General features: G+C 36.4%; 1 protein-coding gene across 1 annotated transcript; it reads left to right on the forward strand.

Annotated features, from left to right (window-relative positions):
- Positions 1-57: 57 nt before the first annotated feature.
- On the forward strand, positions 58-11260 carry LOC117338779 (target of rapamycin complex subunit lst8-like). Its single transcript, XM_033900111.1, has 9 exons — positions 58-300; positions 2780-2831; positions 3081-3243; positions 5426-5501; positions 6786-6860; positions 7573-7650; positions 8461-8585; positions 9077-9219; positions 10746-11260. The coding sequence occupies exons 1-9, from the start codon at positions 178-180 to the stop codon at positions 10865-10867; spliced, it is 957 nt and encodes a 318-aa protein (XP_033756002.1). The 5' UTR covers positions 58-177; the 3' UTR covers positions 10868-11260.
- Positions 11261-15425: the final 4165 nt, after the last annotated feature.

Consider the following 15425-nt stretch of genomic DNA (forward strand, 5'->3'; position numbering starts at 1 on the left):
TTATCCAATCAGAAAAGAGTTGCACAATTTCATCTTTTATATTAACCAATCGCCGATCAGTTTTTATTCACCTCAGATATTTATTATTTACTTCCGCAAGGTGCACGCTATGGAGCGAGTTTGACACCGACCTACTATTATGGAGAATATGTAGCCCAAACAGAAGATTTTAGAGATATGAGCGGGTCTAACGGTAACACGGATCCGGTGATCTTGGCCACTGCTGGATATGACCACACGATCAGGTTCTGGCAGGCTCACAGCGGGATATGTTACCGAACTGTACCCCATCCAGACTCTGTATCCTTCAGCTCAAGCTGTGTTTCATTTGCTGCTAAAATATTCCTCAGCTACTTTTCTATACATATTATTAGCTCACCTGGTCCGAAGGACCAAGGTGAGCTTATGCCATACCGTGGCGTCCGTCGTCCGTCGTCCGTCCGTCCGTCGTCTGTCGTCCGTCGTCCGTCCGTCCGTCAACAATTGACTTCTTCTTCATAACCAATGATCAGAATTTGACCAAATTTGGTCAGAAGCATCCCTATGGGTAGGGGACTCAAAATCGTACAAATGATGGGGCTGACCCCCCAGGGGCCTGAGGGGCGGGGCCAAAAGGGGTCAATTTGGCTATATTGATATAAGCGACTTCTTCTCTGAAACCGAGCAAAGGATATTGCTCCTATTTGCCTGGAAGCAATCACTATGGGGTGGGGATTCAAAATTGTACAAACGGTGGTGCTGACCCCCTAGGGGCCTGAGGGGCGAGGCAAAAATGGGTCAATATAGCTATATTGATATTAACGACTTCTTCTCTGGAACCGAGCAATGGATATCACTCATATTTGCCTGGTAGCATCACTTTGGGGTGGGGATTCAAAATTGTACAAATGGTGGTGCTGACCCCCTAGGGGCCTGAGGGGCGAGGCAAAAATGGGTCAATATAGCTATATTGATATTAACGACTTCTTCTCTGGAACCGAGCAATGGATATCACTCATATTTGCCTGGTAGCATCACTTTGGGGTGGGGATTCAAAATTGTACAAATGATGGGACTGACCCCCTAGGGGCCTGAGGGGCGGGGCCATAATGGGTTAATATAGCTATATTGATGATACCGACTTCTTCTCTGAAACCGAGCAATGGATATCGCTCATATTTGCCTGGTAGTATAACTTTGGGGTGGGGATTCAAAATTGTACAAATGATGGGGCTGACCCCCAGGGGCCGGAGGGGCGGGGCCAAATGTGGTCATTTGGGCTATATTGATATAAACAACTTCTTCTCTGAAACCGAACAAACGATATTGCTCATATTTGCCTGGTAGCAACACTATGGGGTGGGGATTCTAAATTGTACAAATGGTGTGGCTGACCCCCGGGGGGCCTGAGGGGCGGGGCCAAGAGGGGTCAATTTGGCTAAATTGATATGAACAACTTCTCATCTGAAACTAAGCAATATATATTGCTCAATTTTGACTGTGAGAATCCCTTTGGGGTAGGGATTCAAAATTGTACAAATGGTGGGGTCTACCTCCCTGGGGGCTGTGGGGCGGGACCAAAAGGGGTCAATTCGGCTAAATTGATATAAACAACTTCTTCTCTGAAACTTAATAATGGATATCACTCATATTTGCCTGGTAGCAACCCCATAGAGTAGGGATTCAAAATTGTACAAATGACAGGACTGACCCCCAAGGGGCCTGAGGGGCGGCGTCAAAAGGGGTCAATTTGGCTGTATTGATATAAGCGACTTCTTCTCTGAAACCGAGCAAAGGATATTGCTCCTATTTGCCTGGAAGCAATCACTATGGGGTGGGGATTCAAAATTGTACAAATGGTGGTGCTGACCCCCTAGGGGCCTGAGAGGCGGGGCAAAAATGGGTCAATATAGCTATATTGATATTAACGACTTTTTCTCTGAAACTAAGCAATGGATATCACTCATATTTGCCTGGTAGCAACCCCCTAGGGTAGGGATTCAAAATTGTGCAAATGACAGGGCTGACCCCAGGGGACCTAAGAGGCGGGGCCAAAAGGGGTTATTTTGGCAAAATTGATATAAACAACTTTTTCTCTGAAAATAAGCAATGGATAACTTTAATATGTGACTGGTAGCATTCACTTTGGTTAAGGATTCAAAATTGTGCAAATGATGGGGCCGACCCCCTGGAGGCTGAGGGGCTGGGCCAAAAGGGGTCAATTTGGCTAAATTGATATGAACAACAGCTCATATTTGACTACTAGCATCCTATTGGGGTAGGGATTCAACATTGTATAAAGGAAGGAGCTGACCCCCAGGGGGCAGAGGGCAGGGTCAAAAGGGGCCAATTGGTCTTTGATCTTCTCTGAAACTAAGCAATGGATATCACTCACATTTGTGTGGTAGCATCCCTATGGGGTCGCACCAAAAGTCAATTTCATTTCATGGATTAATGTACCTTTTGGCATTTTTAGTATTAAAATAAAACCAATGTACATGTACCCATATAAAATGCTTATGATATATACAATGTATTGACATAGCAATACCAGCGACAAATATGCTTAAGCATCATTCCTGTTTCATATCTCATGAAACCAGGTGAGCGATACAGGCCCTCTGGGCCTCTTGTTAAACATTAACAGGGAGAAATATGAAACAAAATAATGATTTATGAATGTAAGAAGATGCTTTTTAATTAGTTAATAGATTTAAAAGATTTTGTAAGACGTCTATATAATATTATCTCAAACAGGAGTTGTTTTTTTTGTAAGCTTGTAATCTTTAACAGTTTGCAGCAAGTCAATGCATTGGAAATAACACCAGACAAACAACTAATAGCAGCAGCAGGTAAACATTGCATATATTCAGTTCAGCTGTCAATCAAAAAGCTGTGTTTACATTTCTTGCATTGGTAATATTGTGATAAAAGAATTTTTAATTCAATGTTTTAAGTAATTGTTTATAACAATAAAATTAATTTATTGGACACTTATTTGGAAATGTTCATCAACATATACATACATGAAACAATCTGATAAAAAATGCACTTTCATAATCATAAATCATACATAAAAATTTACAAAATTTCTGTTACAGGTTATCAGCATATACGTATGTATGATCTTAACTCCAACAATCCAAATCCTGTCATTAACTACGAAGGCATTTCCAAAAACATCACAGGTGTTGGGTTTCAGGAAGAAGGCAAATGGATGTACACAGGTGGTGAGGATAACAATGTGCGCATCTGGGACCTCAGGTAATCATGAATAAGAATTTCACAAACACCTCGGGTAATCATAAATGTCAAAACTTCAGGTAATGATAAATGTTACAACCTCGGTTAATCATACATGTCACAACCTCAGGTAATCATAAATGTCACAACCTTGGGTAATCATACATGTCACAACCTCAGGTAATCATAAATGTCACAATTTCAGGTAATCATAAATGTCACAACCCTGAGTAATCATAAATGTCACAACTTCATGTAATCATAAATGTCACAACCTTGAGTAATCATACATGTCACAACCTCAGGTAATCATAAATGTCACAACCCTGGGTAATCATAAGTGTCACAACCCCGAGTAATCATAAATGTCACAACCTCAGGTATTCATAAATGTCACAACCCTGAGTAATCATAAATGTCACAACCTCAGGTAATCAACAATTTCACAACCTCAGGTAATCATAAATGTCACAATCTCAGGTAATCATAAATGTTACAATCTCAGGTAAACATAAATGTCACTACCTCAGGTAATCATAAATGTCACAACCCTGAGTAATCATAAATGTCACAACCTCGGGTAATCATAAATGTTACAACATCTGGTAATCATACATGTCACAACCTCAGGTAATCATAAATGTCAACCTCGGGTAATCATAAATGTCACAATCTCAGATAATCATAGATGTCACAACCTTGAGTAATCATACATGTCACAACCTCGGGTAATCATAAATGTCACAACCCCGAGTAATCATAAATGTCACAACCTCAGGTATTCATAAATGTCACAACCCTGAGTAATCATAAATGTCACAACCTCAGGTAATCAACAATTTCACAACCTCAGGTAATCATAAATGTCACAATCTCAGGTAATCATAAATGTTACAACCTCAGGTAAACATAAATGTCACTACCTCAGGTAATCATAAATGTCACAACCCTGAGTAATCATAAATGTCACAACCTCGGGTAATCATAAATGTTACAACATCTGGTAATCATACATGTCACAACCTCAGGTAATCATAAATGTCAACCTCGGGTAATCATAAATGTCACAATCTCAGATAATCATAGATGTCACAACCTTGAGTAATCATACATGTCACAACCTCCGGTAATCATAAATGTCAACCTTGGGTAATCATAAGTGTCACAACCCTGAGTAATCATAAATGTCACAACCTCAGGTAATCAACAATTTCACAAACTCAGGTAATCATAAATGTCACAATCTCAGGTAATCATAAATGTTACAACCTCAGGTAAACATAAATGTCACAACCTCAGGTAATCATAAATGTCACAACCCTGAGTAATCATAAATGTCACAACCTCAGGTAATCAACAATTTCACAACCTCAGGTAATCATAAATGTCACAATCTCAGGTAATCATAAATGTTACAACCTCAGGTAAACATAAATGTCACTACCTCAGGTAATCATAAATGTCACAACCCTGAGTAATCATAAATGTCACAACCTCGGGTAATCATAAATGTTACAACATCTGGTAATCATACATGTCACAACCTCAGGTAATCATAAATGTCAACCTCGGGTAATCATAAATGTCACAATCTCAGATAATCATAGATGTCACAACCTCAGGTAATCATAAATGTCACAAGCTTGGGTAGTCATACGTGTCACAATTTTTGGGTATCATGAATATCACAATTTTTGGGTATCATGAATATCACAACCTTGGGTAATTATAAATGTCACAACTTGTATTCATCAACGTCTTGATGATAACACACTGGCCACTTCCTACCAACTCAGCAAAGATACATTTCTCTTTAGCCTGTTAGTAATCTACTGGCAAATTAGACATGTAAACCAGATGTCTTTGATTTTATACCATCTTGTCCGAATCTCAGATTAACACAATTTCAACAACAGCATAATTAGTTAATAGTTATCACAAGTAATATATGCTTTCCAAAATTTCTGATTCCTTGTTTATTTTGACGGAAAAAAAAATGAAATATCTATAAATGGTCTATTGTTTAAAAGTAAGTTTCAATCACAACACACTCAAGCGTCACAAGTGACTGGTTCTTTAATTACTCTGACTAGATTCGCCTCTTTTGTGTAAATATTGTATAGTCAGGTGAAAAGAAAATTTTAAAAATACACAGAAAAATTGTTTGACTCTTATAATTGATCTGGCAATGTGTTGCATTCAGATCCAGAAATCAACAGTGCCAAAGGCTGTTCCAAGTGAATGCTCCAATCAACTGTGTCTGTCTCCACCCAAATCAGGTAAAGTTATAATGGGAACCGACAGAGGGTGGGTATGGCCACTGGTCACTATTTACAAAGGGAGGGGGGGGGGGGGGGGGGGGGGGGGGGGGGGTAATTGTGTAACTCAGGTACAACAGGATAAGGGATTAAGGGAAGGAAGAAATCTATACAGAGGATGGACAGTCATTTCATTATCAATGGGAGGTAATTGTATAAATCTGTTACCAAGGGGAGGTAATTGTATAAATCTGTTACCAAGGGGAGGTAATTGTATAAATCTGTTACCAAGGGGAGGTAATTGTATAAATCTGTTGCCAAGGGGAGGTAATTGTATAAATCTGTTACCAAGGGGAGGTAAGTGTATAAATCTGTTACCAAGGGGAGGTAACTGTATAAATCTGTTACTGACAACATGGAGAATAAACCTACAGGGAATGGGTAGTTATACATTACTAAGGGGAGGTAATTATGTAAATCAGTAAAGGACAAGATAGGAAAGGTACCTATAGGTCTCACACAACTAATTCAGCCAATCATCTGGTGTTTCACCTGAACTAAGTCCCTAAAGAAAATTGTTTTCTTAGGTTTTTTAGCGTTTTCCTGAGTAAATAACACATGCAATGGGTACTTTATATATACCAGAATGAAGAGTAGGAGTAAGAGTAGAAGAATAGAAAGACCTAGGATTCCAGGTGTAAAAAGGCGGGAATTTCCCAGGTGGGGGTTCCCCAGTCCACTGTAAATGTCAGGGTTACTGTCTTCAAAGTACTGGTGGGCTCTTAAATGCTATTAAACCTATCCAATAACATCATTTTTCTGGTAAGGAAATCTTCAAACTTAATCTGATATAAATTTCACAACATTTGAACTTCGAATGAGTGATTGAGGGGATTGAGTCATTGGTAATAACATATAGTGAAATAATTAGTTGGAAAAGTTAGTAAAGTTAGTCGCCTGGTCTAGTTGTTGTAAGTTTGAAAAAAAAAAAACTCTTTTAATTCTTTAGATCAGTATAACATCTCTGTAACTTTTTCGATTGTGAACATCACTTTAGCATTGACCGCAACCTTTGAAAGATTAATCAAATTGCAAATTTACAGAATATTTTTAGTGGCCATGCAGGCGCCTTATAGGTCAATAACTGGTCGTCAATGGTGAATTTAAGGTGCCATGGCCACTAAAATAGGCGCCACTTTAAGCCCCGTAATAAGGGAAGCATGCTGGCAGAATGTTGTGATTTAAATTTTCTCGTCTGTCTGATAAATGCTGTGTCAAATAGTAATAATTTCAAATTCTTTATAGGGAGAATTATTTATTGGAGACCAAAGTGGGTCCATTCATATATGGGACTTGAAGACAAACAATAACGAACAGCTTGTAAGTATTTCTCCAGATTTATTCCTTTAGCTCTGTACATTTTCTAAAAACTGACAGAAACTTATATATAATACACAATACTTTGAAAGATGCAGGCTGATGAAGACTATAGGGAAGTTTTCATCTTAATCCAAATGAGAAATGTTCTGTATTCAATGCTTATTGCTTCTTGGTTTTTGTTGTCACTACCCCAGTTCTCATTTTGAGATCATGGCATTATTTGGATTCAACCTAGATGTACAACACAGGCAATGCAGGAGGAAATGCTTTTGTAAATGTATTCATTGACATTTTGCCATTATTTCAATGAAGCTCTTTAAATTCTGAGAAATGACACCCTCAGACAGAGTTACCTCCCTTCCCATATATCTTGGCTATGAAAATAGTATGGTCCGGAAACCGGAAGCAATACTCCTATAGACAACTACCCTTGAACCAAAGTTAAATGTAATTTTGATGTGAACACAAAATTCTGGTGGAATAAAGAAAATCATTTTGTACTGTCTTTTGAGTTTTGGTAATGAAAACCCTTACATATTTAGTGTTTTAATTTCTGCATTTTTTTTTTTATTTTTTTTTTCGCAGCAATGAGACCTATCAATTTCCAAAATGAGGCTAGGAATTATTTAGAATTTCGGTTAGGTTTCAACTTTAATTTTGTCGTCGTTCTGTGTCCCCACTTTCAGCAAATGTATACTGCTTGTTGTTATAGATACCTGAACAAGACGCCTCAATCCACTCCATCAGCATTGACCCCATGGGTACAATGATGGCCGCTGTAAATAACAAGGTGAGGATGACTTACAGATAACATTCAGTAATGTATAGATAAAACAAAGCCTATTGACCTGGTTAAATAAAATTTCAATATTCAGCAAACTGAGAAAATATCAGGATGAAGTATTTGGACAATTTTTTAAAAATGTATCATTACCTGTTATTTTCAATAAAATAAATGAACTATGGCTTAATTTTAATTAGTAATTAACTGAAAGGTGCGGTGTTTTAAGAAATGTCAACAAAAATTGTTGAGAATTGACAATTGTAGATGTCACATCATTTATAAATTTTTGCATATTGTTTCGGATAATGCTATGGTAAAGAACTATTCCCCAATTGGATGTGAAAGTGTATGGACGTCGCATGCCCAACTTACATGGGTTTCTCTCTAAAGGGCCATTGTGCATGCAATTTCATCAGAGCCAACAAGAGTATCAACTTGTTTCACAATTGTAATGAAACATCATTTCTATTTCATGACATCTGCCATCAACCATTAGATGATGTCATATTCAAACAAATATTTTTCTTTAAAATGTATGATTTTAGTGACAGAGTCTGCCAATAGATGGTTTAATACCAATATCAAAAGTTTGTAACTAAGCTTTAGAGGATTTTTTTTAATAAATTAGTAAAAAAAAAAAAGAAGTGAAATTCAAATATGACTGCTGTTAATGAAAAAAGGACAAAATTTATTTTGATGATTATGATTCAAATAAAAAGAAACTAAGATAACTAAAACCTTTGTTCCAATAGATGATTTAAGAGGGGCAGGAACGTAAAAAAATTCTACAACTTGTACCCGTTTTAAAATTTACAGTGTAGTTGTTACATATGGACGCTGACAGGAGGGCGGGGCACAGATCCAACTAAACTACACCCCAAGACCAAATTTGAGGCACACAGTCGATACGCACTCAAATGTTTGTTCAGTCCAGATTCCACGTAAGTAGATTTGGACTTGTCTATAGGGCGTGATGAATGTATGTGGGATTGGCAATAACGAGGTTCTGTATCAAAGTTCAGGGGCTGTTTCACTGTAGTTAAAATAATTGAATGGATTTTGTATTCTACATGACTGAGTACTGTGAAGAAACAGTTACAAATTGTATGAATTGATTCTCTCTCTCTCTTTCTCTCTCTCTCTTTCTCTCTCTCTCTCCAGTTAATTATTGATTTTCTCCCCCTCTCTCTTTCTCTCTCCAGTTAAGAATTGATTTTTTCTCTCTCTCTCTAGATTTTTGATTCTCTTTTTCTCTCTCCTAGGTTTTTGATTCTCTCTCTCTAGGTTTTTGATTTTTCTCTCTCTCTAGGTTATTGATTTTTCTCTCTCTCCCTCTAGGTTTTTGATTTTCTCTTTCTCTCTCTGTTTTTGATTTTTTTCTCTCTCTTTCTCTCACTAGGTTATTGATTTCTCTCTCTTTCTCTCTCTCTAGGTTGCTGGCCACTACTTCAGCAGATCACACAGCAAAGATTTGGCGAACAGCCGACCGCACGTTGATGACTGAACTCAGGGACAACACCCAGCGTTGGGTATGGGATTGTGCCTTCAGTGGCGACTCCCAGTATATCATTACAGGTAAAACAACTATTCCATCAAAATCCAGATTCCAGACTGGTACCCTTTATAGAAAAAACTGACAGAAGGATGGATAGACGGACGGACAGCCGGCCATCTGTTACTGTAATGCAATTTAACTTTACCCATAATAAAATCTTATCTATCGAAGGGTTATAATTCATCCTATGGAAATGTTCATGTATGCTGTCTGAACCCTAGAATAATCTATCGTGTGGTTAGAAGGGTAGAATTCATCCTATCGATATGTTCATGTTTGCTGTCTGAACCCCTGGAAAATGTCATGGCAAAATTCAAGTCTTGGTCACCGTCATATTGTGATTAAACAAAAAAAAAAGTGTGATCCTTCAACGTTCATCAAACTAAAACTGAGGTTGCCATTATATGAAATTGACTGGATTTTAAGTTAGCTGTCAAAATAAATGCACATGCATAGTTATTTTGTGAGTCATATTTCCCGACTTTAAATTAATAGTTAGTAGTATGTCTATGATTTTGTCATGGTAACCGCTGAAGTATCGGGGATGGTAATATCTAGAAAAAAATGTAAGCTTTATTAATTTTGCAACAATTGCGAAACAAGTTATATCAACTTGTATTAATCATGCTTGTTGGCCCGGATGGAATCGCGCGAGGGGTCTAACTCTGTCAGGAAACCGGGGTAAACATGTGGACAAAAACACATGTATAAACCCAGGAAACATGTGACCCCTTTGGGGCCTGTTCGTTTATGCGGACAAACAGGTTCGTCAGTTTTTAAATGTAATATTTCGAACATATATCTTGATGGACCTGCAGATGTTAATACAGGCCTTGGAAGTCTTTGTCAAGGTTCATCTGAAAACAATATAATATCACCAGGCCGTTTTATTTCATAAACAAACAACACCGACCCAACTCGTCCAACTGTTTGGACCATGAAAACGGCATTGGTTTTGTTTTTTTACATCTTTAAAATCCAGGGGTTCATATTTTTTTACATCTTTAAAATCCAAGGGTTCAAGTTTTAACTTATTTTCATTTTGGCTTTACCTTTGACATATATTATGAAAAAATGAAGGTTCTTATGTGCCACCATGCGCAAAGGTTGTAGAATTCATAAGTTTGAGTAGAGTATAGAATCGCTTTATCAAAATTATTTCTCTATATAACTGTTGGTAAGGTTTCAAGTATGTCTAGACCAGTCTCATGGTCATCAAAGTCATTTGTCATGACAGTGAAAAAGACAGAAAGAAAAACCCTTGGGATTTTGAAAATAGGTTGATAGGCTTATTGGTTTGCGTCATTTTCACATATTAAAAGTAAATGGAAGGAAATTTAGAATAATAAGAATGCTTTGTTCACGTACAGTGTACATTTAATGTTATGATATCAAAATTTCAAAATGATGCCAACATTTCATATAATGTTGAATGTTACAAAAATCTTTGATGTTGTGGTCTACCCTAATTTAATTTACTTACTTTCCACTCTCAACTTTTCATCATATTTGATTTGGAATTAATATCACTTTCTCTCTCTTCCAGCATCTTCAGACAACACTGCAAGACTATGGAGCGTTGACACAGGAGAAGTCAAGAAGGAATACAGCGGCCACCAAAAGGCTGTGGTTGCCATGGCATTTAGGGATGAAATTGTTGTTCATTGATGAAGGAGTTTTAACATTGGACTGTAAAACCTTGTCAGTTATTTATTTCATGTATCACCGATGAAATGCAAGATGCAAGGACTTAATAATGCCTTTTATCAAATCCTAAAAGTATTGATGAATAAGGTATTCAAACATGATGTGTTCTTGCATAAGTGTCTTTCATCCACTCAATAAATGTTGAGGATTAATGAACGCAGCTTTGCCCATATATGGACAATGTGACAAAGAAACTTTCATTAGGCACGGCCGACGTAACCCAAACTGACCATTGGCTGGTCAGTAAGAACTCTTGCTTTTAAGGAGAGGCTGGCAGATGAAGTGAAGGGACGAGTATGGTACGATAACGCTAATTAAAACAACAGTATATATACAACACAAATGAATCATAATAAAAAAAAATGTCAGAAAAATTTTGTTTTGTTTTCTATCAAATGCTTTTCTATCCACAGGACAAATTTTGATGGTAGGCGTGTCGGCTTCCACCTAAATCTGAAGTGTTTTCATGCTTGAGAATGTCAGCCTACCCACATAAACGTTTACTGTAAGCTGATAAAGGGAGGCCTCCTCAATAAAGAACCATATACACTATACACTGTACTACTAAAAATTTATTTAAAAGAATTCGTTTTTTAAAAATTATTCAAATTTATCTGAAGAATTAACTCAAAAAGAAATATTTTAAAATGATTTTTAAAAAGATATCTAAAGAATCTATTCAAAAATATATTTGAAGAATTAAAAATTGATCTGAAGAGAATAAACTCAAAAGAATTAAAAGAATTCATCTATTACTGATCTAAAGAAGGAATATAAAAAATATAGTGAGAAAAAAAAACTTAATTAAAATTCCAAATTTATTCAATTAATGAATTAAAAATGTATCTGAAGAATGACTTCGAAAAATTTAAAAATAGATATAAAGTAAAAAAAAATCAAAGTACTGGAAGTACTGTAGCGCTAAAACTCTTGTGCAATTTCATCAGTTGACAATATTTTACACGTTTTTCGGCATAGCCGTTTAATATTCTTTTGGCCCGGAAATGACGCGACAGGTGGCGTTACTGGTCAAGAAGAAGTTTGTGATTGGTCAATGTAGCGGTAAATGCAGACATGCAGTTAAAGACGAAACAAAATTAAGATTGAATGCAAGCTGAATAAGTGGATGTATCTATTCAAATGACACATTAATAAAATCATATTCCTGAATCAAATGCAGTCTTATTATCACCAAAAATGATTCAAACTGATATAATTTTGTTATCCGTGCTGAAACTGCGCATTTATTAATTAGTTCTTTAATTTATTTCACCAGAAGTTTTACATTATAACCACCAGCATTAAAACTATGCCGTTTATCTTTTTTAAAGATATTTCTTGTTTTCTGTTGGAATTGTAACACAAACAGGATTTCCCTTATTTTTGAGCAAGTCGATATTCAGTTCTTCAATTGGTTCATTTCCGTAATTTGACATATAACACGTTTGGACCTGACCAAACTTACATGTCCATTGTATTCATTTTAGTTAGCCAAAAGCTGTTTGAAAGTGTTAACACAGTTGTTTCATTGAATACGGTTGATGTTAACTTATTCCAACACATGTTGTTGACTTCTAATGTCAGACGGACACTGCAACATTTTGAAGCGTTTTACCCTGGTCATTGTATTGAGAAGATTTACTGAAAAGACTATTCCGACTCTCAACGCTACCAGTTTAATTAAATCTTAAAGAATGAAAAATTTGGTCGGACTCTACTAAGTTTAAGGAAACCCGCCATATTCTGATTCAGTCATTGCATGGAAAGGGTAGATGGTATATCTTATCAATAAACGGGCCACAAATCCACCGATTGCAAAAGTGGCAATCGAACATGGCCGAACTGTTAAGGCATGTCAACATGTTACTAAGTTTGATGGAAATCTCTCGGACTACACGTACTCCCAAACAACCTAAAATTCTACTTGCACACATGGACCTATAGACCTCCATTTTTCACCTGCGAGATATATCCAGAATTTCCTAAGACTGTCTTTATAATAACTTTAACTAGATGTAAATCATCTTTGACTGAAGGTTTAAAGATACAGTATAATTTGTCGTTTTGTATCGGATTAGAAAACTCTACTGAGCTAGATCTAGTTACACTTCTTTTGCATTAAAACATATGTACTTGTGCAATTAATATAATAATTAGAATAAAACCATCAAATGTTAGATGGCTATAAAAATTCAAATTTATGCGGTGCAGATATGATTAAAAAGTTGTTGCATTCCAATTTAAATATATAAAGTCAATTTCGGATCAATATTAAAACGATTTCCGGTGAAGATAGACGACAGAGTTTTTACAAGAATTTATTTAATATATCTGTGTTTCTTTTATACTCAGAACATTTTTAACATACAGCTATTACAGTCACAATATATATATAAGTATATATACGTCTGTCTTTTTTTTAATAAAAATTCATGTTTATAAGTTTCGTTTGAAAAAAAAAAAACAAAGAGAGATTTTGCCGATTTTTGTGAGAGAATGGCTGCAGTTCAGTCCCAATATTCTTAAATCAATTGAAATACACAGGTATACTGTTTCTTAGCAATATCTAGGTTGTAAATCACTTAATTTCACTTCAGGTAAAGTTGTTAATTGCAGAATTCACCTGTGACCCAATTTGGCGACAGCCAGAGTGTTTCACGGTTGGCTGACTCTTGTAATGAACCCCTTGGGGTCAATTAGTGTCACTGACCATAGCTAACCTACACTTTGGTGAGTCTGTATATAGGACAAAACAAAAGAACTTACACGCAGCACTAGTGTTAGTCAAAATTTGAAGCGTCAAATTGACGAGCGGCTCAAATTATTTTCTGCGTCAATGCACTGATTTAAGATATTGAAATTATTATAAAAAGCGTTGCGTGCTCATCTCTCAAAAGCGGTGACAATAGCTGCTAAAACATATGGTTTAATAATATGGTTTTAGCGCTAAAAATGACAGGTAGGCCGAGTAAGTTTCTTTTCAAGTATACCGACGCGGCCTGTCCTGGTCAAAACCGACATGTCCAGTCTGAAAAATAGCCATAAATAGCTATATATATATATAAAGACAAAGAATCCATGATCGCCAAATTTTGACCCATTTTTTTTTTTTAATTTCCCACATACAAAATCTCCACATCAAGACCAAAGGCCACGTCACTTCAAAGAGGCCATGTCAGTAGATTTTGTTTTCTATCGTAGCTGATGCTATTTCTTATGTCTGCCCCTGCGACTAGACACGGTGACTTTTGGCTGTTTTAAAAGCGTCAAATGCATTTTCGTATACTGTATCAGTAGCTAGATATCGGGCCGAGCATATAAATGTTACACGATATGATGAAGTGAAACTTATCTAAAGTGGTGTTTAATTAACTACAATTCAACGCAAATACATATACCAATGACAATCCGGAATTGATTGTAAGATAAAAACAGAACAAAAACAGGAACAAACACTAACAATCAACTAAATATTAAAATTGCCATGCATGATGCTGAAAGAAAAAAAATAATAACCTTGACTCTATTCTCTATAGTCTTTAAAATTGTGTTATGTGTGGGGTGGCCGGGTGGCACATGGGTAACACACTTGCATTTCACCTAGGCGGCCGGGGTTCGATTTAACGATCGGACGTGAAAAGTTACGGGGTCACCTGCCCGACCACGTGGGCTTTCCCCGGGTACTCCGGTTTCCTCCCACAGTAAGACCCCTCGCGCGCTTCCATCCGGGCCAACAAGCGTGATTAATGCAAGTTGATATAACTTGCTTCGCAATTGTTGTAAAATAAATAAAGTTTGCATTTACATTGTAAACAAAGGCTAAAAACTGTCATCAAAATATACACAAGATCGAATATTGAAACCCATATTGATGTACGACAGTGAAATCTGGGGATTCACCGACGTATATATAATATAAAACGCTTTTATTCAAAATTTTGTTAGTTATTGTTCGGATTTTAAAAAGTATTGTAACAGCAAACTAGGTACCAGTCCACTTTTATTTGACATTTCCTGGATTTTGCCCGACGCGAACCACTGACACAGACACTGATACTACATGTAACTCCGAACCTGGAGAGATGCCGAACCCACAGTTACATTTAATGTATAATTATGTATTACATACATATGTATCACTCGTGCACAAATAAACACCGGCATATATGGATTGTGATTTTGTGTCAAGTCCCTGTGTTAAAATGGACGAACACAGTGTTTGCGAACATCACAACCTGTATATGTATGTATGTATGTATGTATGTATGTGTGTGTGTGTGTATGTATGTATGTATGTATGTATGTATGTATGTATGTATGTATGTATGTATGTATGTATGTATGTATGTACATTAATGTATGTATGTATGTATGTATGTATGTATGTATGTATGTATGTATGTATGTATGTATGTATGTATGTATGTATGTACATTAATGTATGTATGTACATTAATGTATGTATGTATGTATGTATGTATGTATGTACATTAATGTATGTATGTACATTAATGTATGT

The sequence above is a fragment of the Pecten maximus genome, chromosome 1 (genome assembly GCF_902652985.1).
Source record: "Pecten maximus chromosome 1, xPecMax1.1, whole genome shotgun sequence".
In the NCBI taxonomy this organism is placed as follows: Eukaryota; Metazoa; Mollusca; class Bivalvia; order Pectinida; family Pectinidae; genus Pecten; species Pecten maximus.